The sequence below is a fragment of the Giraffa tippelskirchi genome, chromosome 7, assembly GCF_054371585.1.
Source record: "Giraffa tippelskirchi isolate mGirTip1 chromosome 7, T2T-mGirTip1v1.2.pri, whole genome shotgun sequence".
Lineage (NCBI taxonomy): Eukaryota > Metazoa > Chordata > Mammalia > Artiodactyla > Giraffidae > Giraffa > Giraffa tippelskirchi.
Genome location: NC_137281.1, coordinates 9,574,803 through 9,596,053, shown reverse-complemented (window position 1 = coordinate 9,596,053; position 21,251 = coordinate 9,574,803). Strand labels below are relative to the sequence as shown.

Here is a 21,251-nt window from a genome sequence, read left to right as displayed (position 1 = left end):
AGGAAGGACTAAACTGGGGAAAGTGTGAGGACTAAAGAGACTAAAGAGAAGGAAGTTAAGCACAGGAGGGGTCCCTGTGATCTGAATGGGGGGCAGCTGTTGGTGGCTCTGTCTTTGGAGCACCTGTGGAGCTCTTTTTCTCACAGAGCCACAGTTTCCCCATCTGTACACTGGGGAGAGAATGGGCTTGCCTTGTCTTTCTAGTCCCTTTCAAGCTCAGAAACAACAAAGTAGTAATAAGAAGAATAATGACAGGTGTGGGGATGAAATAGATGAAGAGGATTAGGAGGTACAAACCTCCAGTTATAAAGCAAGCCACATAATATGGTCAGTGATATTGAAGTAACTTTTTATGGGGATAGATGGTTCCTAGACTTATTGTGGTGATCATTCCATCATGTGTGCAGATGTCAAGTCACTGTGTAGTACACCTGAAACTAACATAATGTCCATCAATTACATTTCAATTTAAAAAAAAGGTGATGATGATGCCGATACATATTGAATGCTTAGTGTGTCATGCATGGCTCAATTTTGCTGAGGATTTTTACGTGATTAATTCATTTAATCTTTACGCCAATCCAAGGAAATGAATGCAGTTATCCTCCTATGGGCTTACAAAGGGCTGCAGGAACATCATCTGGCCCGTTACATTTCTGATCTCCTCACTTTTCCCTCTCCCTCCCTCATGCTGACCTCCTTGCTGTTTTCAGGACAAACTAGGAACATCCCACCTTGGAGCCTTTACCTGGCTGTTCCCTCTACTTGGAGCCTATTCCCCTGATATTCACCTGTCTCCCCTCTTCCCTCCAGGCCTCTGCTCAGTGGGGAGGGGGTGACCCTTCCTTGGTCACCTTAGCTAAAAGAGCAACTCCCACCCCCTAGCATCCTCTTTCTCCTCTTCTTGACATTTTTATGTCTCTAACCATTGCCACCCTCTTGAGGGTAGGGATAGAATCTGGTTTCTCATCATATCCTCAGCACCCAGGATAGCACGTGCTTTATTTTTTCATTTTTAAACTGGAGTACAATTGCGTTACAATGTTGTGTTAGTTTCTGCTGTATGGTATGAATCAGCTATAAATGTACATATATCCCCCTTATCTTGAGCTTCCTCCCACCTACCCTCCACCCCATCCTTCTAGGTCGTCACAGAGCACCAAGCTGAGCTCCCCGTGCTCTATCTATTTTACGAGTTAGAGTGTGTATATGTCAGTGCTACTCTCTCAGTTTGTCCTACTCTCTGCTTCCCCCTGCCTGTGTCCTTAAGACCATTTCCTACATCTTGTCTCTATTCCTGCCCTGCAGGTAGGTTCCATTCTGTACCAAATGGTTCCAAATCCGTACATATAGCATTTTTCTAGATGCCATATGTATGCATTAATATACGATATTTGTTTTTCTCTTTCTGACTTACACCACTCTGTATGGCAGGGCATGAGCTTTAAAGATAAGGAATCTGGCTCCGGGAGAGGTTAAGTTTCTTGCCCATGTACGTGGCCAGAGCCGAAGCTGGTTATGAACCCAGGCAGCCCAGGGCTGGCAGTCTGAATGACTCCCTAGAACTCAGGCTGAGGGTGGAGGCCTGACTCCCTCCTCCAGCTCCTCGTAGCACTAACAGTGAGTAGTAGTTTTGTTGGCTAAGAGAAAGTACTTGTACTTGCAATGGACTAATGAAGAAGATCAATTATTAATTCAGTATAAATGCTTCAAGTGTCTCATGGAGAATCTGTTAGCCATGCACTGGCTCTTCTCTTGACTTGGGCCGCTCTCCTTAGGGGTAGCCACATGGTTTGTTCCCTGACCTCCTTCAGTTCTCTGCCCAAATGTCACCTCCATGAAGGCCTGCCCTTGACCCCCTATTTAAAATCCCTGTCCAGCCCGATCTCAATGCTCTATCTCTCTTTCCAGCTTGACTTTTCTTCACAAATGTTTGAATAAATGAATAAGTAATATATAATGCATATAAGGATTAATAAATTAATAATTAATTTATTTGTTAAATTAATAATTAATAGTGTTAATCATGATTCTCTTATTGAAAATCATATATTCTATTAATCAGCATATATTAAGCATAATAACGTACAGAACACAGTTCCAAGTGCTTTTATGTGTATTGTTCAATTTAATCCTCGTGACAGTTCTATGAGGTAGGTGCTGCTTCTGTACCCATTTTCCAGATGAGGAAACTGAAGCACAGAGAGGCAGTGTTTCTTTCCTAAGGTGGTGCCTGGTGGGGCCAGGATTCTGGCCTTCCAGCTCCTGAGCCTGGCTCTCAGCCCCTCTGGGTCTCTGTCTCATCCGCCTCTCCAGCGACACTGGCCATGGACCAGCCAGCTAGCCTGCAGGTAGACTACGTCTTCCGAGGTGTGGAGCATGCCGTGCGGGTGATGGTGTCTGGGCAGGTGCTAGAGCTGGAGGTGGAAGACCGGATGACGGCCGACCAGTGGCGGGGCGAGTTCGATGCCAACTGTGAGTGTGCCTGCCTGGGTGGGCTCGCCTGTCCTTTCCTGGAGGCAGCGTCTCCTAGAAGATGAGGCCAGTGTGGATCCTGCCCACCTGTCCCTTCTACCTGACCAGAGCTCCCTAAGGTGGGGAGGGTGTGTAGGACTCATCCCTCGGGCCAGAGGCACTGGTGTTGGAGAAAGGTGAAAAGCTTGGGTGCATTGCCCTTGGGCTGGACAAGTGGTCAGACCTCAGGAAGGACTTTTCTCTCTACCTAGTCATCGAAGATTTGACTCACAAGACAGGGAACTTCAAACAGTTCAGCATCTTCTGTAACATGCTGGAGTCGGCCCTCACACAGGTAGGGGCCAGGGTTGGGGGAGGTTTCTGTCCTCTGGGCCCCATGCCCGTCTGATGTATGCAAGACCTTCTACTTCTCTTTCATTGACGAAATGGGGCTGTCTTTTCTTCTTTCCCAAATGTACATGGCTTATTCTCATTGTAATTATGACAGTGATTCTCATGGAGAAAATTCAAGTCACAGAGAAATGTAAAGAAGAAAGTAAAAATCACTGCATTCCTCATGCTCACTCCTGGTAACATTTTGTTAGTATTTTGATGAAAATCACTCCAGCCATCTCTCCATTTCTCTATTCACTTGTGAACGTGTGTGGTGTGTATATTTGCAGATATCTAATTTTACAGAGTTGATAAATTTCCCAAGGTATTCTGTAACCTTTTAAAAAGATCCAACAGTATTTCATAAAAATTTAGTCGTATCAGTGGATGTAGCTAATCGTTTCATCTACTGGGAATCTGTTGTGTGCCAGGCATTGGGAATACAACCCTGAACAAAAGAGACAAAATCTGCCCTCACAAACCTGAAGTTCTAGTGCTCCCACTAGACAGACAGTTGAAAAAAACTATATGTCGAGTAGTTGAAAGTATTAATAGGAAAAAAGAAGCAGGCTGGAACTTAGATACTATTCAGACATCATTTGAAATCTGTGAACTGCGTTATTTCTCTGATTACAGATAAAATTACACTCATAAAATTGTGATGATATTAATGTGTGTGACTTAGAAAGTAAGAGTCTTAATTCTCTTTCTTTCCCCCACCTTAGACTGTTAACATTTTGGTGTCTGTAGGCAGTATAGCATAATGGCCAAGATTATGGATGCTAAAGTCAGACTCATCACTACCACTTACTACTTGGGTGCCCGGGGCCAATTACTTCCCCTCCATGTCTTAGTTTCCCTGTCCGTAATGTGGGGATGATAGTCCCCTTTTCATAGTGTTATGCAGGTTAAATGAATTATATGTTAAAAGCTTAGAATAGTGCCTGACTCACAATAAGCACTAAACAGGTGTTGTCTGTTTTTATTATTATTGTAACTTTTGAGTTTGTCATCCTTGTTAGTGGTTGCTTAGCATTCAAGTGAACCCATGCATCATGATTTATTTAACCCAGAGGTTCTCAAACTTTCTGGGCTCAGGACCCTTTTATATGCTTAAAAATTACCGAGGATACCAAAAACTTTTGTTTATGCCTGTTTCATCTAGCAGGATTTGTTTGCCATGTTATAAATTAAAACCGAGAAAAGTATAAAGATATTTATGAACTCATTTAAAAATAACAATAACAAACCTGTTATTGACCTATAATATTTTTACAAACAGTAGTCTCAAAACCAAAATTATTTAGAAAGAAATGTAGTATTTTTAAAAAACATCATCGCAAATCTCTTTAATGTCTGGCTTAATAGATAACTGCTAGGTTCTCATGTGCTTCTTCAGTCTGTTGTGATGTGTCCTGGTTGACATACATGCAGAAAAAAAAAATCCTTCCCGGGAGGATATGTAGCTGGCAAAGGGAGTCCTTTAGTAGTTTTTTCAGATAATTCTGCTCACACATTAAAATTGGATATGTGGTAGTTTCTGAAAGGTTTCTTACAATGTGGAATCTGAGACCATATAGATGAATTTTTCCTATTCTGTCATATTAAAATCTGTTGGCGTATCTTGTACTTCGCAAGTATCTTTTTTCCTATTTTGTAACATCATGGGTTTGTAATATCACTTGTAACATCACGCGTTGGTCATTTGAGAAATATTGCTTCATGGAATTGTGCAGATCTTTCAGAGGTTGACACATTTCATTATACAGTATCAGGAAGTCACATTTGTTAATATCCTCACTGATCTGGCCAGGAAGATCTTTCAACATTGAGAAGCTGTCAAGCCCTCAGTGGCAGGCGCAAGTTTTCTAAAATTTGAATTTTCACTTTAAAGGTTGAATTTTATCATTGCCATCAAATACTGTTAGCTGTTTTTCTTCAAGTGACAGGCTCACTTTGTTGATTTTTGAGAAAATGCTCGCCAGACATCAAAGGCTAAATAACCATAGTTTTGTCTGTCAGTACCTTTTCAAGTAAAAATAGTGTTCCATGAAAAAGTGGCTAATCTAGCTCCAAATTCAGTCCCACAAGTGCTTTTCTTAGAAAGTGTCATACTTTGATATGCAGCCAAATGTGGACTTCCTGTTTTGTCACACACAGTAGTAAACATTTGTGTACTCAAGGGTCAAGATTCAAAAAAATTAATAAGTTTTACAGGTTCATCAGGGACGTTCCTAGGTTTCATTTTCTGTTTTTATTTACCTATTTCTTTGTGTGTTTCTCCCTGCCTCCCCTCCCCCTGTGGAGACTGTATGGCAGCAGTGGAATATACAACAGTTGCTAGTACATTCGATGCCCCTGGCTTGAATTCTGCTAATGGGCACCAGCAGTTTTACCCACCATGACTTTTGTACCATCAGTGCACATGTCAGCACAGCAAGAAAAGGCAGATGACATCTTAGTATTATTCTACAAGTTGTTTTGACTGCATGTACTCCCCTAAAAGGGTCTCAGGGACCCCCAGGGGCATGCAGACAACACTTGGAAATCACAGCACTAAGCTGTCTCCTGTGGCTGAGAGTTGAGGTTCTTTCCAGTTTGTCCCTCTGATGATGTCTTGCGCCACAGGGCCATCTTGACCCACAGCCTCAGGGTAGGCAAGCCCAGCTAGCCCAGCGAATGATCAGGGCATGGCCCGGGTGTGTGGGTTGTGTGCTCTGGGTGTGGCCATGTTGAGTTTTTTGGTAACTCCTCCATTCTCTCCAACAGAGCAGTGAGTCAGTCACCCTTGACCTGCTGACCTACACAGATCTGGAGTCCCTGCGGAACCGAAAGATGGGGGGCCGCCCAGGCCCCTTGGCCTCGAAGTCTGCCCAGCTCAACTCCAAGCGCTACCTGATCCTCATCTACTCTGTGGAGTTTGACAGGTGGGTACAAAGGTACCCACCAGGCTGGTAGCTGGTGGTCAGGTGGAAGAGGATGTGGCTAGGACTTAGGAACCCCTGGTACCCAAGGCAAGGTGGGGATATTGCTTAAGCCTTGCCTTTGGCATCTTCAGTGTTGAGGTTTATGTCATTTAGTATTGTGTTTAGCTGCAAGTATCAGGATAACCATTACCAGGGCCTTAAACAATAGTTTTATCACATAACAAGATGTCTAGGTAGGTGGCTGCTACTCAACAGCTTCATTAGGGACTCAGGCTCCTTCTCTTTTTGTTTTTCTTTTATCATCTTTGATATATTGGCTTTTTGACCTCATCCTTGTCCCTTCCTGGTCACAAAATAGCTGCCGGACCTCCAGACATTGCATCTGTATCAAAGCAGAAGGAAATGGAACAGAACTGTGCTTGTTAATTGTATCTACTATTTTCATCAGGAAAACAAAAGTGTTCCCAGAAGACTCTCAGCCAGTTTCATGTAATAGTGTTTGGCCAGAAATGGTCACCTGCCCTTCCCCAGGTGGATTCTTGGCCTCTGAGATGCCATGGTTCTAATCCTTCTCAGGATTCACTACCCGCTGCCCCTCCCGTACCAGGGCAAGCCGGACCCTGTGGTCCTGCAGGGCATCATTCGTTCACTAAAGGAGGAGCTGAGCCGCCTTCAAGGGCTGGATGGCCAGGACACTCGGGACGGCCGGGAAACTGAGATCTGGCACCTGCGGGAGCAGTGAGTCTTGGGGGTGGGGTGGGCAGCTGGGGCTGGGGGAGGGGGCACATCCCATCATGCACCGCAGGACCCAGTGCTTAGCAGTGTTGGAAAGATGGCCCTCCCTCATTCCCCAAATATTTATTCTGAGCCCCTCCTTTGTGCCCGCCATGTGTTAATGGTGCTGGGGACACAGCAATGACTGAGACAGTCCTGGTGCTGTCCTCCTGGGGCTCCCAGTCCAGTGGGGGAGACAGTGTCTGCAGTCAGAGAAGATACACCACAGATGAGGGAGTGCCGAGGGAGACCTGACCTTGCCTGGTGAGGGAGGGGTGTTCAGGCAAAGGGCAAGGCAGGTGCAAAGACAGGGTGTAGGCGGGGCTCTGTTCAGTTGAATCCACTTTCACCGAGTGTCTCTTTTGTGCTGACCTTTCCCTGCCCATGGTGTAGTGCCAGCCCAGGGGGCAGAGACGTTGATCACATACCCACCTGAGTATATTGCAAATAGAGATGGGGTGAGACAGGAAAGGAGCCTCTGCTTTGAGAGGCTGTAACAGGAACCTGGTAGGTTTTGGGGGTGGGGAAAAGTGTTCTAGGCAAAGGGAACAGCATGTGCAAAGGCCCTGTGCTAGGTGGGAATGTTTTGAGAACAAGGGGACTGAAAGAGTGAAGTGAGGAAAGCAAAGGCTCCTAGCATATTTACTGAGTGCCTGCTGTATGCTTGGGACTAGGTCTCCATCTGGTGGGGGTCCTACACATTGGGGAGGGCTAATACTATTTTTAGTATTAATAATAATACCAGTATCTAATGTTTGTTGAGCATTTAACTGTGTGCCAGGGACTCTGTTCAGTGCCGTATGATTTAATTCGTTTAATCCTCCCAAAGTAGGCACTACTATCATTTTATAGAAGAGGAAAACAGGCCCAGAGAGGTTAGAGAATTTGCCCCATACACAGTGATGTAATATGCCCAGGCTCAACCTAGAATCCAAGCAATCAGCTCAAGCCCCTTTTCCTTCCTCAGCCACTGTGCAATGCTGGCAGGACTGAGCGCTCAGCACCAGACCTCTCCCCTTTCAGCGGTGGGAGCTCTTTGGGCTGGAGAACCCTATGATTCTTCCTGGTGTGCGTGCATGTGTTTCCCAGGATGGCCACAAGACGGCGCCCTCTGCCCGGAGAGCCATAGGCAGACAATTCTTACCTCCCTCTTCCGAACTTGAATTTAGGGAGTTTGGAAAGACGCCAAGATTCATTCATTCACTCATCCAGCATTTAATGAGTCCCTACGGTGTGCCATGCACACTTCCCGGCCCTACTTGATGTTTATTGAGCCATCACTCAGTGCTGGACACGGTCTAAGCACTCTTTATAGAGTCCTACAACCTTATCAGTAGGTGTTATTATTATAATCCAACTTCATAGAGATGTGAAGTGAAACTGCCCCAGGTCACACAGCTTGTAGGAGCTGGAATAAAGTTGAGTACAGTCAGCCTGGCCACAAAACCCAGATCCCGACACTGGGCTAGACCAGAGAGCTGGAGGAAGGATACAGATAGAAAACAAATAATCACGCTAATCAGTGATTGGTGCTGGGAAGGAAGTGTACAGAGAGCCGGGGGGGCGGGGGGGCAGAGACTAGAGGGACCTGATCTCACCCCTGGCTGGGCTGGGGGGCCAGGCACGCTTCACTGGGGACTTGATGTTTGGAGGATGAGTGGAGTCATTCCTGCCAGGAGAAGGAGGAGAGATGGTTCAGGAGGAGGGAACTGCATTTGCAAAGAGCATGTGGGAGGAGAGGAGGGGAGGGGGAAAGTCAGCTGGAAGGGACCAAATGAAGAAGCTCCTTGGAGAGTGTAGGGGAGCCACAGATTTTTAAAAAACGTTTAATTAGGAAAAATTCCAAGCATGCACAGAAGTAGTAGTATAACACACAGGTACTTGTGCCCCAGCTTCAATGGCTATCTAACACATTGTGCCCATCTTATTTGATCTACACCCTTTTCTCTCCTCTGAGAAGCAAATCCCAGATATTGGATCTCCTCTGTAAACATTTCAATATGTATCTTTTAACATATAAGGTTATTTTTGATAAAAGCAAACAAATGTAAGCGCTGTTATGACATGCAACAAAACTAACAAAAATACCTTAATGTGTCACCTGATACCCAGGATGTACAAATGTCTTTTTGTAATTTGCTTGTGTGAATAAGTATTCAGATATGGCCCCACATTGCAGTTTGTTGATGTGTTTCTTAAGTCTCTTAATTTATTACAGCCCCCTTTACCTCCTTTTTTCATGCTGCTTCTTTGTGGAAGAAGCCAGATTATTTATACAGTTTCCCACATTCTGGGTTTTCTTTTCTTTTTTTTTGCCACATGGCTTGTGGGATCTTAGTTCCCCAACCAGGTATTGAACCCCTTCCCCTCTGCAGTGGAAGCACGGGCAAAGTCTTAACCACTGAACCACCAGGGATCTTGTTGATTTTATCACTGTGATTCGTATAGTCCCCTGTATTTCCTGTGAAGTGGTTGTTAAACCGATAGGCTAATCAGATTCAGGTTTCTGGGACGCCTTCCTCCGTGGTGCTGTGTATCTGCCTAGTGTCAGTTGATGTTGGGACTGGTGAGTGTGGATGTTGAGAGCTAGATCCCTGTCTTAAAAAGTTCCTGTCAACCCAGCATCTCTTGGTGGTTTTTATTTGCATTTCTCTAATTACCGATCAAAAAGCGGTGCGTGCCCACCTGGGTGGAGGAGGGCAGAGTATGGGACCGTGTCCCTCACCCGGCCCCGGCATTCGCCTTCCACCTCCTCCTCCCAGGGTGTCGCGCTTGTCGTCTGAGAAGCGCGAGCTGGAGGCCCAGCTGGGCAGGTCGCGGGAGGAGGCGCTGGCCGGGCGGGCGGCGCGCCAGGAGGTCGAGTCGCTGCGCGGGCTCGTGCGCGGCCTGGAGCTGGAGCTGCGGCAGGAGCGCGGCCTCGGGCACCGCGGGTCTGGCTGCCGAAGCCAGGATTGCCGCCGCCTGGCCAAGGAGGTGAGGGGGCGGGGCGGCCGGCGGGGCGGCCGTCAGGGCCCGACTTTGGCTTCAGTCTGGACCTCCTCGCCCTTCTTCCCTCCCGGCAGCTCGAAGAGGTGAAGGCGTCGGAGCGGAGCCTGAGTGCGCGGCTGAAGGCGCTGAACACCGAGCTGGCCCAGTACAAAAGGGGGTGAGGGGCGCGCCCGGGGCGGGGCCTCGGCGCTGCGGAGCCGCCTGCGGGTGGGCTCCGGGACGAGATAGGCGGGGCAGAGCCCAGGTGACTGGGCGGGGCCTGGACGGCGGGGCGGGGCCCAGGTAGGATGGAGAGGACCGGTAGGGCCTGAGAGTGGGCGGAGATGGACGGATGGGAGGGACCTAATGGACTGCCAGCGGCTTAGGGAAGGAGTCAGTAGTTGAAGATGATGGGCGGGGTCTGTAGAGAGATGGGCAGGCCTGAGGCGGCATTTGGGAGGCCGGACCTGGAGCTAGGGGCTGAAGAGGGGCGGGGCCTGAAGGCTAGTTGAGCGAGAGGGCGTGGCCAAGCAGATTGGGATCCGGGTGATGTTTGCTGGCATGTATTGGGGTGCGTGTTGAAAAATTGGGAAGGATTTCCAGGGAGCTTGGGAGACCTCTGGGAGAAGGGTCTACTGAGAGGATGTGTTAGAATGTAGGGAACTGACAGATTTTTTTTTTAGGGGGGTGGTTTGGGGGCTCTGAGCTGGTGAATCCTGAGGGAAAGAGGTCTGTGAGGACCGTGTGTAAGAATGTGAATGTTAGGAGTTGACCGGGGGGAGGGGGATGGGACTGAAGGTTCGGAGATGGTGCAGTCCGGGAAGAGTGTTGTCGCCGGTGGGATACTCAGAGTGGGTTGGTTCTGTGCTCCCAGGAGACGGACCCAGCCGGTGGTGCCGCCCTCGGCGCGGGAAGATCGGGCTTCCACGTCCCGGGAGCGCTCCACGTCGCGTGGCCGTGGCGCCGCCCGCTCCTCATCCCGGGAGAGCGGCCGCGGGGGCCGGGGTCGAGGCCGCCCTGCCCGCCCCTCGCCCTCGCCCACAGGTCCGTGACGGCCCTGCCCTGCCCGTGGGAGGAGGTGGGTGGGACTAGAACTGTGGGGGCGTGATCCGGTGACCCCAGCCTCCTCTTCTCTCCACACCCCACCCCTACCCGGTCCTAGGTGGTCGCGTGCCCCGTTTCGACCCAACAGCCTTTGTGAAAGCCAAGGAGAAGAAGCAGAGAGAAATCAAGACGAAGTTAGAGCATGTTTCCTTCTCACATGCCCGTAGCCCTGCCCCTTTACCTGCCCCTCAGAAGCGTGCCCTCATCCAGTCCCTTCTCCGATCTCCATCACCTGTGCCTGCTCCTGCTCCCCCTGCCCCCTCGCCACCTCCATCTCCTCTCTTGATCGCCAGCCTCCCCTTTCCCCCTGGCTTGTCTCTCACTTCCCTTCCTGGTCTGTGTCTCCGCACGGTTTTCTCCTATTTAACTGTGACCCGCAGGGGCGCAGCTACGCCCTTCCCCGGACTGGGCGCCCAGGTGGATGTCTCATTTCTCGTTCCCCAGGCAGCAGCAGCAGCGGAACCGATTGGGCAGCGGAGGAAGCGGGGACGGCCACTCCATCTCCTGGTCTCGCCAGACTCGTCCGCCGCCAGCGGTGACTGGTCGAGGAGACGCGGCTAACCGCTCCCGAAACCGCAGCTCCTTGGGTAACTGGGCTGGCGGGAGGGCTGGGCGGTACTGTGGCCGGTGCGGGAGGCTCACACTCTCCGTCTCCCCCTAGTGGACAGTTTCCGCAGCCGCTACTCGTCCGCCAGCTCCTGCAGCGAGTTAGAGGATTTCTCTGAGTCCCTCCCTAGAGGGTAAAACTTGGGCTGGGGAAAAGGACCGCCTCCAAACGGATGTCTGGGGAGATTCGAAACACTCTTTTGAGGGGAGATTGGGTGATAGAGGCTGGAACCTTGAAACCGAGGAAGAATGCGAGATGGGAGGTGCCCCATACTTTTCCCATTGGTCCTGATCACTCCCTCCTCTCAGCGTTCGCCGCCGCCGGTGGAAGCCTCCGCCCAGCCCCATCAGGTGGAGTGGGTTCAATACGGTGAGTGTGTTTCCTCCAGCTTTGGAGAAGGCGGGGCAGCATTAAACCACCAGAGGCTCGTACTCTTTTTCTCCCATGATTCCATTCTAGGGGGTCAGGTTGTAAAGGGCGGTTCGGAATTCCTCTGGAGGCAGTGTTTTGAGGCCTTTGGGTTGGAGGGGAAAATTAGGGTCCGGTGGAGGCTGGCTGTTGCTTAGTCACTAAGTCGTGGCCGATTCTTTGCAACCCCATGGACTGCAGCCCGCCAGGCTCCTCTGTCCATGGGATTTCCCAGGCAAGAATACTGGAGTGGGTTGCCATTTCCTTCTCCAGGGGGATCTTCCCGACTCAGGGATCGAACCCGCACCTCCTGCATTGGCCAGCAGGTTCTTTACCACTGAGGCACAGGGGAAGCCCACGGGGAGGGCAGGGGATGTTGATTAAGAGCAAGGCTCAGGCCTCAAATTGCCAGGTCTTAAAACCTGCCTCCGCTTGCTATAACGTGTGTGATTCAGGAAGTTACCTAGTTTCTGTAGCTATCAATAGTTTATCAGCTAAATGGGAATGGTAATAGTATTCACTTCAGAAGATTCTGGTGAAGATACAAGGAGCTTGTTTTGCATAAGCGCTCAGCAGATGTCACCCTTTATTTTTATGAGGTCCTTTGGTTCAGAATTTCTGGTGGGATTTGGGGGGTGCGGGAATAGAGGGTGCCTGAGCCCCTTTCCCACCATCCCCAGCAGCAGAAGTCCACCACCCTTGAATGCGGTCGCCGTCAGAGACGCCTGGCCAGTTCGGGGGGCTGGGTTCCCATCAAAGGTGAGCCTGGGACTCCACACCTCCCCATCTCCTGCCCCAGGGCCCACTGGGATGGTACCGAGGGCAGGATTTTGGGCCCCTTACAGACCCCCACACCCACGCCTGCTCTCACAGAGTACAGCTCGGACCACCAGGCGGCTGACATGGCCGAAATAGATGCCCGTCTGAAAGCCTTGCAGGAATACATGAACCGACTGGACACGCAGTCATGACCTCGGATACGGACTAGCGCTCCTCCAACCCCACCCACCGCTGGATTCGGCGTGGGGGCGGGGCCAGTGTGTCCAGGCCCCGCCCCTCCTGGTGCTCTTGGGGTCTCAGGCATGTGAGACCCTACCCCACCCCCTCCCGCAGGCATGGCAAGCTGGGAGGGAGGGTAAGTGAGTTTTGTAAATAAACATATTTTCCTTTGGGATCCCTCAGTTTATGAGTGAAGGGTGGGGGTGGAGTGGGGAGAAATGAAGATCTGGTGGCTGGTACGGCAGGGTGTGTAACTGGCACCTGTGTATTTCTGGCTATGACTGGGAGGCAGATGGGGGTACAGGCTCAGGAAAGACTCCCGCACTTTCTAAAGCAATGAAAGGGGGGAACCGAGGGTTGGGAGAGAGCAGCTCGTCCCCACAGCGATCCAAGCAGAGATGCTGCACTGGATGTCTTTGGTGGTGAGGTAGAGAGGGGGTGTCTTGTCCAGGGGGAGCTCACTGTCCAGGAGGTGAGGACCCCTGAGCTGCTGGTGGTGACGTCTCAGCGGACTTGGTGCTAATTCCCGGCGCTCTGATCTGAGACCTCCAGGTTCTGAGCTGTGATGTTTCTAAGCTGGGATCTCTCGGGTCTCGGTTCAGGGTCGGGACCTCTGGATTCTGAGCACCAGCAAGGTCAGAGCCCTGTGAGGTGGTGGGGGTGGGTGTGTGTGACTGAGGTCTGTGAAAGGGAGAGAGAAGAGGCGTATGGCAGGACACAGGAATACAGTTTGAGCTTTGCCTTTATTGGGGCAGGGGGAGGCGGTGGGGTTTCTGATGGGATGGGTGGGGTGTGAGAAGACGGACAGGACCTCACACTCTGCGGTAGTGTGGCCACCCCTGGATGATTTCATAGAGCTGGTCCCCTGGAGAGAGCGTCTGCTGCACATCCCGGTGTCCTTTGACCTCGTAGTTAGGAGTCAGGTATCCCCGAGCTGCGCCGCAAGCCAGCAGGCTCTGGGCTGCCCTGAGAGCCTGGACCGGGGGCACACGCTCTGGGGGAGGAGAGGCAGGAGTTAGGCTGGGGCTTCCTCCAATGGCTGAGGGAGTGTGGGTAGTGCTCTGATCTTGCACTCTGAGCTGGCCCACTCGGGCCCAGAACCCGACCTGCCACTGCCGTCTGTGCCTCAGTGTTCTCATCTGTGAGAGGGGAGAATGACAGCTCCTGCCCACAGGGCTGGGGGATGATTAGATGAGTGACTGTGTACAGAGCAAGCCCTCGGCAAGTGGCGGCCATCAAGATGGTCATTTACTCACCCTCCTCTTGCCCCCAGAACTTCCCATCTGATCCACAGCTATAGCTGCCACTTATCAAGCACTTCTGGGGCTTCCCTGGTGGCTCAGACCATAAAGAATCTACCCGCAATGCAGGAGACCCGGGTTCTATCACTGGGTCGGGAAGATTCCCCTGGAGAAGGAAATTGCAATCCACTCCAGGCACTTCTCAGGTTAACCCTAACCCTCCAGTTCATGGACTGACCTAAGAACTTTTATAGAGATGAACTCGTCGTCACTGAAACCGTGTGGTTGGAAATGGACTTTATCCAAAAGAGGAAACGAGGCTCAGAGAAACAGAATTGTGCCTGAGGTCACAGAGCTTGTAGGTGGCAGAGCCTCCCAGCCACACCTCACCACTAAGTGCCATCCCCCAGGGCCCACATCAGCCCCCTCGCTGACGGCTGGACACTTACGCATGTAGTTGCCCATGAAGGAGATGCCGATGGATATGGGGTTCCACGTGGGCCCAGAGTGGGCACCCAAGGTGTTCCAGCCCCGGCCCTCATACACGAGCCCATCTTCTCCAATCAGGAAACTGTGGGTAGGAGAGTGATGGAGGGCTTTCTGGGGGAGAACTCGCTCTCCCTCCTCTTCCCACCCAACCCCCGTCCCTGCCCCTGCCACTCACAATTTCCCCAACAACCCTCCTCCTTATCCCCTAATCTTCCACAATAAAAACAATGACCCTGGCCCTTGCTATTTGTCAAGCACAGCTCTAGGTGCACCTTTTTGCATCCCTAACCCCATGAGCTGCCACTGCTTCCATCCCATAGCTACTCAGAGAGGTGGCAACACCTGCCCAAGGTCACACAGCTGGTCAGGGAGCCAGGCTTTCCACCCAGGTCTCCGTGACTCCCGTCCACATGGTCTGATTCCTTGCTCTCTCCTGCTTCCCTGGAGGATTGGTTGAGCTCTTCATTTGTTGACTCCTCACGTGGAATCCTCTGAGGCAGACACTGCTGTCATCCCCACTTTAAGCTGAGGAAGCTGACTTAGAGTATTTACCCAAGGTCCTGTCCTGGAGACTAGTGAGTTCTCAGGACTCTCTACTGAGAAGCTCCCCAGCCTGCTTCCTGCTTCCTCTTCCCTGCTGGGATGCACTTGATTGACAGGATCAGGGACTCCAGGGTTGGCACTGCAACCAGACACAAACCCCGGAGCCCCAGCACCTGTCTCATTGAGGTTTCCAATCCTAGAAGCAGATCCTTCAGACTCACTCATTCAGCATGTCTTGACTGAGCGAGTTTGATTGGGCATGTTGGAATTAAGCCCAGGTGGCTCTGGGTTTAAAGAACCTGCCTGCCAATGCAGGAGATATGAGACACAGGTTCGATCCCTGGGTTGGGTAGATCCCCTGGAGGAAGGCGTGACAACCCACTCCAGTATTCTTGCCTGGAGAATCCCATGGACAGAGGAGCCTGGCTACAGTCACGGGGTCGCAGAGTCGGACATGACTGAGCATCTGAGCACATGGGAATTAACCAGAAGATTGGCTTTTTGGAGACTCGAGATTGGCCCCCTCAGCCCTCTGGCTCACGAGGTGGTCAAGAATGCACAGAATGTGGGAACTCCTAATATTGGGTCCTGACATCACCACTTGGGATACCAGATTCTCAGAATACGGACTGAAGAGACTAGAAATACCACAGTGACACTGACCACCAGGACTGGGTGTGGCCCTGCCACAGCCCCTGCCCCCAGCACAAGCAACTGGTACTCTCTGTATCTTTGTTAAATGGACGCATCTCATTTAAACTTCAAACACCACCACCAGGTTGGGTGGTCAGGAGCCCCATTTTATAGGCTCTGAACAAGATGTGACAAGGAAGGGAGATTCAAAACATTGGGATCAGACTATGCAGCCTAAAATTGGAGGAACAAACTTCAGTCAGATTTCCTCTAAAGTGATTTAGACCAGAGGCCCCGAAGCCAAACTCTCTGGACTTAATTCCTTCAGGGAAACATTTAGAATCGGAGCTCCTGACTCTTGGAAACAAAATTTCGAAGTTGGGACCTTTGGATTGTAATATCTGGAGCCGGAAGAGCTGGAGATACTCTTGGAGGCTTCTCGATTTCTCCGAGCGAGGTCCTCAGATTTCCTGGCCTCACCCCAGCCCTACTGAAGCATCTCTCAGGATGGAGTCTGGAAGTCTGCATTTCCAGTAAGGCGATTCTGGTGCTTACGGAGGCCCAAGAACCAATTAGAGCACAAATCCGTGTGTGGGACCCTAGCCTAGCCCCCTGGAGAGGGAGCTGGCGGGGCGTGGGCCCCAGAGGCAGATCTAACCAATCCCCACCACCTGTTTCCGCCCTCAGCCCCTACCATCTGTTCTCCACACCAGAACCAGAGGGAGTTTCTCAGACCCCAAGCCAGCTCGCATCCCTCCCACAGCTGCTGTCTGAGAGTAGAACCGAGGTCCTCCCTGTAGCCCACGAGACCCTGTGCCATCTGCCCCCTGCCGACCTCTTCCTCATTTGATATCACTTTCCGGCTAGCTCCAGCCCCCCTGACCTCTGTCCCCCAGGCCTGACCGCCGCCCTCAGCCTCCTGGCCTTTACCTCTGCGGTGCCCCCAGCTCACTACCCTCGCCCACGGCTCCCTCGTCACTCCCTCTGTTCCTTTTCTCCAGCGCTTCCATCACCGTCTAAATTCATCTCGTGGACTTCACTTGTTTCCCACCTGTTGCTGCCTGGTGGTCTATAAATCCCTTTGGGCTAGATTCTGTGTCCACGGCTGGGTCCCTATCCTAGCCTCTGGCACATATCCTGGCACATAGTAACAGTCCATGGATCTGGGGGCTCCCCCTGCATGCCAGGCAGTGTTCTAAGGAGTGGCTCAGCAATGGAGTGGCCCACGACCCCGTTGACTTTGCAGAGGAGGGAGATGACCCTGAAGCTGAGAGAGGGGAATGCCTGCCCCACGGCTCAACCAGCGGTAAATGGAGCTGGGACTGTAACCCCAACCCCAGCTTAACCAGACACTAGACTACCAAGCAAATCCAATGCACAGGACTTGTTCCTGTGTAGCTGCAAAATCTGTCCCTTCCTCTGGAGTCAGAGCTCGAACTGCAGCCCCTTCCCCTCCTCCTTGCATCTCTGCACTGCCTGCACACGCCCAGCCCTAAGCGGCGACCCTGGGGGAGAAATGGCAGGCGGCTCTCATATCGGGTCCCCGCGGCCCCGCGGCCCCGACGCCCACGCACGCTTCTCGCGCCTGCATCCCCGGCTCAGCCCCTTGCTCCCCCGCGCACTCACTTGTAGCCCACGTCGCACCAGCCCCGGGTCTGCATGTGGTAATGCTGCACGTTTTGGGCCTGCCTCTGGCACGAGGCCGGAGTGTTGCAGACGCTGCCCGCCGTGTGCGAGATCACCACGTAGCGCACGGGCAGTCTTAGCCTCTGGCTGCACTTGGACGCCCGCGCGCTCCACTCTCTGCGGGACACGATGGGGCCGCAGCCTTGAGCCGCCCCGAGGCCCAGGAGGGCGAGGAGGGCCCAGGCAAGCAGCGCGCAGCGGCGAGACATGGCAGGCAGGACGCGCAGAGATGCTTAGGGCTCCCGGCTGGCTCTGGGCCTTTATCTGCGGGGACGCACCGGGGAGGGGGGCAGTGGGGTGGCGGGAGCCGTGCGGGGAAGGTCTTGCCTCACTCCTGGGAGGGACTCCTCTTCCTTCTCTGGCAGGGCCCCAACAGGATGTGGTATGGTCAGGTCTGGGCGGGGTGGGGAGAGGGGAGCCCGTTCATCCAGCTGGGAGTCGGGGAGTGGGGAGAGGCACACAGGCCCCTGGGCGAAACCGTGGTTTCTGGAAGACCCAGTGTCTGGATCTCTGCCCTGCTTTGTCTCTGCCCTCGGTAGGGCATTGGACAACTGACCAGGAACTTAAAACAGGGAGGAGAGAAAATCGGCAGGCCCTGAGGCCTCTTCTCCCTTCTTCCTGCAAGGAACTGAAGAAACAAAGTCGCCCATTTTTGAAAACACTTTTCCTGGGCCTCAGCCGGATGTTATATAACCCTTGCAGCAGAGGGAAGAGGTGCATCATGGAAAGCCCATTTCACAGTTGAGTAAACTGAGGCCGGAAGCAGGCTAATCACCTTGCTGACACATGGGAGATAGGAGAGCCTGGTGGTCCAGAACCCCCATTCAGAGCCAGGCTACCTATGTTTGAATCTGGTGACATTCCAGTGTGTGAACTTGCACAGGTGACTTTAACCTTTCTGTGACTCAGTTTTCCCCACCTTCAAAATGGGCCTGATACTATAAAGTATCTAATTCGCGGAATGATCGCTTAGAAGATGTCTGACTCAGAGTGCCACATAAGCTTCACCAGGATTCGGCCTCAGATCTTCCCTTGGTGGTAAGCTCCATCCTCTGCAGGAGGGATCCTGAGGTCCAGAGAGGAACAGCCATTACCTAGCACCACTCAGTGGCTTGGGATCACAAGTGGGGCAGAAGACTTCCCTGGGGACTCTGCCCTGCCCAGGTCTCCTTTCGCATTACCTCCTAGAGGCACTTGCTGAGTTCAGGGAAGACTGCCTGGTTTGCTTTTTCTTCTACTTTGGTAGATTTAATTTTTTTTTTTTTTTTACAAAAGTAACATATGCTACACTTTAATGTATAGCAGAAGCTAACATAACATTGTAGATCAACCATTCTCTAATGAAAAATTTTTAAAGGACTTCCCTGGTGGTCCTGTGGTTGAGAAGCCACCTGCCAATGCAGGAGACACAGGTTGGATGCCTGGTGCAGGCGGATTCCACATGCCAAGGGGCAGCTAAGCCCACGCACCACAGCTACTGAGCCCACACTCTAGAGCCCATGTGCAGCAACTACTGAAGCCCGCACGCCTAGAGCCGGGGCTCTGCAACAAGAGAAGCCATCGCAGTGAGAAGCCTCTGCACTGAAACCAGAGAGTAGCCCCTGCTGGCCGTAACGAGAAAGTCTGCTCGCAGCAGAAAGACCCAGTGCAACCAAAAATAAATAAATGAAGAAAATGAAAAATAATGTATGTTAGCTGTAACAAGTTGAATTGACACAAATATTAATCAGCTGTGTCCCCCTCTGTCCAGCTCTGCCCACCCAAGGTCACCAATGAGAAGAATGTGGTATATTTTCTTCCACTGTTTTCTCCATGCTCATGTAGATCATGCTTATATCCATGACATCGCTGAATGGCTCACCAGGCATCCTCAAGCATGTTCATGAATTATCTCAGTTTGTGCTCCCAGCAAGGTGTGTGAGGCAGATATTATTAACCCTGCCTTTTCTATAGTCAAGGAAGCTGAGACGCAAAAGGGTTATTACATTCAGAGAGAAGATGGTGATGCCTGGGTGTTGCCACAAGTTCCAGACTCCAGAGATTAAGCTCTAAACCACATTCTGCTTCCTACAAACATACATATATGGACAAATTTTTAAAAATAAAATTAAATCAAAACCATAGCATCGATTTGCCTTTTGTCACCTAATATTTCATAGGCATCTCTCCAGGTCAATACATCTATGTAGTTCTAATCTGTCTTTCATACTAGTTACATAATATTTCTTTTTTTAATTTAGTTTTATTTTCGGCTGTGCCGGGTCTTCCTTGCTGCGCTCAGACTTTGTCTAGCGAGCAGGGGCCACTCTCTAGTTGCAGTACACGGGCGTCTCACTGCAGTGGCTTCTCTTGCTGTGGAGCACGGGCTGTAGGCAGGCAGGCTTGGTAGTTGCAGCTCACGGGCTCTAAAGCACAGGCTCAGCAGTTGTGGCTCTCGGGCTTAGCTGCCCTTCGGCATGTGAGATCCTCCTGGGTCAGGGATCCAACCCATGTCCCCTGCACTGGTAGGCAGATTCTTAAACAACTGAACCACCGGGGAAGTCTGACATAATTTCTTCTTTGAAGATTTTCAGTCCCTCTTCACACACCCCCGCCTCAGTGCTGCACAAAATATTATTGTCAGACATAGCAGCCTTACACATTGGAGTGTTTATAAATTATACATATAGACGTGCTAGATCGAAGGGTATACATATTTAATAGATATTACCAGATTGTTTTCCCCAGAAGACCGTTAACAGTTCATATTTCTACTACTAATGTATTGGAGCCCCCACTCACTCCAGAAGTGGGTGTTATCACTTCTTAAATGTATGGGTGTAAAGTGAAATCTCTTTGGAACATTAATTGGTGATTTTATGACCACTCGAGGGACTTTGTATTTCTGTTTGCTGCCCATTTGGATGTGTCTTTGGTCAGTTGTCTTTAATGTTCATTGCCCATTAAAAAAAAAAATAGGATTGTTTGCCTGTTTCTTATCAATTTGCAAAGTGAAGAAAACAACCCCATTACTGGGATTGTTGAGTTGTTGAGTATGTATATTTTGTGTCTCAGTTTTTTTAAAGCATTGAAGAATCAGGTACATATAGAAAAGGATACAAATGCACTTTTTATAGAGTTAATACAATTAATAGTTAATAGAGTAAATAGTGGAGAGCTCTGTTACTTTGCATACCATGAGGACACCATGCACAAATATCCTGGTCAGGAAAAAGCTACATTTTAGATTTTATCAGATGTTGCTTAATGGCATTCCAAAAGAAGTTTTAGTGTTTAGTTTCCCCAGCAATGTGATCAGTCCAACGATTGTTATCTCATTATTGTCTTACTTGCATTTCCTCAATCTTAGGTGATTATCTTTTTACATATTCATGGATGTTTGTGTCCATCTTCTGGGAACTGTTTATTTATTTCTTTAATCATTTTCCTGTTGGTTTTTGCATATGAGGATTTAACCCTATGTCTCTCAAATGTACTGCAAATCTTTTCCTCCAGTCTATTAAAATTTTTAAAAAATAGTTTGTTTTCTGTCTTACCTTAAGAAGATCTTTCTACAAATAAGATTATAAAACATTTTCTATTAAAAAAAAAAGTTAATGTGTATTTTGCTTTTAGACCTTTACCTGGGCTAGAATTTATAATTGCGTATGGTGTGAGGTAGGGGTCTGGCTTTGTTTCCAAGTGGTTAATCATTTGTCCCAGCATCATTTATGAAATAGACCTGGTTTTAGGGACTTCCATGGTGGTCCGGTGGTTGAGAGTCTGCCTGCCAGTGCCAGGGACATGGGTTTGATCCCTGTAGGGTTCCAGAGGATCTCACATGCCACGGAGCAACTAAGCCTGTGAACCATGACTACGGAGCCTGCACATTGCAATAAAGAGTAGCCCCTGCTTCCTGCAACTAGAGCAAGTCCATGTGCAGTGACGAAGACCCAGCACAGACAAAAACTAATTAATTAATTTAAGAAATAGACCTAGTTTTACATTTCAGCCCTGCCACGTATTAGCTGAATAACCTTGGGCAAC

General features: G+C 50.4%; 2 protein-coding genes across 14 annotated transcripts in view; one reads left to right on the top strand and one right to left on the bottom strand.

The window, feature by feature from the left end:
- The window catches only part of CCDC61 (coiled-coil domain containing 61), a 32,759-nt gene extending 19,951 nt beyond the window's left edge, over window positions 1-12,808 (top strand). For 6 of the 13 annotated variants that reach the window (XM_081515605.1, XM_081515606.1, XM_081515604.1 and 3 more), the window contains 13 exons: window positions 2,317-2,475; window positions 2,727-2,809; window positions 5,617-5,774; window positions 6,351-6,512; window positions 9,311-9,521; window positions 9,611-9,693; window positions 10,390-10,559; window positions 10,678-10,753; window positions 11,064-11,206; window positions 11,281-11,359; window positions 11,535-11,595; window positions 12,318-12,393; window positions 12,508-12,808. In XM_081515605.1, the coding sequence (XP_081371731.1) occupies window positions 2,328-2,475; window positions 2,727-2,809; window positions 5,617-5,774; window positions 6,351-6,512; window positions 9,311-9,521; window positions 9,611-9,693; window positions 10,390-10,559; window positions 10,678-10,753; window positions 11,064-11,206; window positions 11,281-11,359; window positions 11,535-11,595; window positions 12,318-12,393; window positions 12,508-12,605 (1,548 nt within the window). In that variant the 5' untranslated portion in view covers window positions 2,317-2,327 and the 3' untranslated portion in view covers window positions 12,606-12,808. Of the gene's footprint in view, window positions 1-2,316; window positions 2,476-2,726; window positions 2,810-5,616; window positions 5,775-6,350; window positions 6,513-9,310; window positions 9,522-9,610; window positions 9,694-10,389; window positions 10,560-10,677; window positions 10,754-11,063; window positions 11,207-11,280; window positions 11,360-11,534; window positions 11,596-12,314; window positions 12,394-12,507 lie in introns of all 13 variants that reach the window. The other 7 variants (XM_081515600.1, XM_081515598.1, XM_081515597.1 and 4 more) reach the window with 2 other exon arrangements.
- Window positions 12,809-13,359: 551 nt separating this feature from the next.
- On the bottom strand, window positions 13,360-20,737 carry PGLYRP1 (peptidoglycan recognition protein 1). Its single transcript, XM_081515611.1, has 3 exons — window positions 17,166-20,737; window positions 14,324-14,445; window positions 13,360-13,627 (listed from the first exon to the last, which is right to left on the bottom strand). Exons 1-3 carry the CDS (start codon window positions 17,432-17,434, stop codon window positions 13,446-13,448), a joined length of 573 nt encoding a protein of 190 aa, XP_081371737.1. The 5' UTR covers window positions 17,435-20,737; the 3' UTR covers window positions 13,360-13,445.
- Window positions 20,738-21,251: the final 514 nt, after the last annotated feature.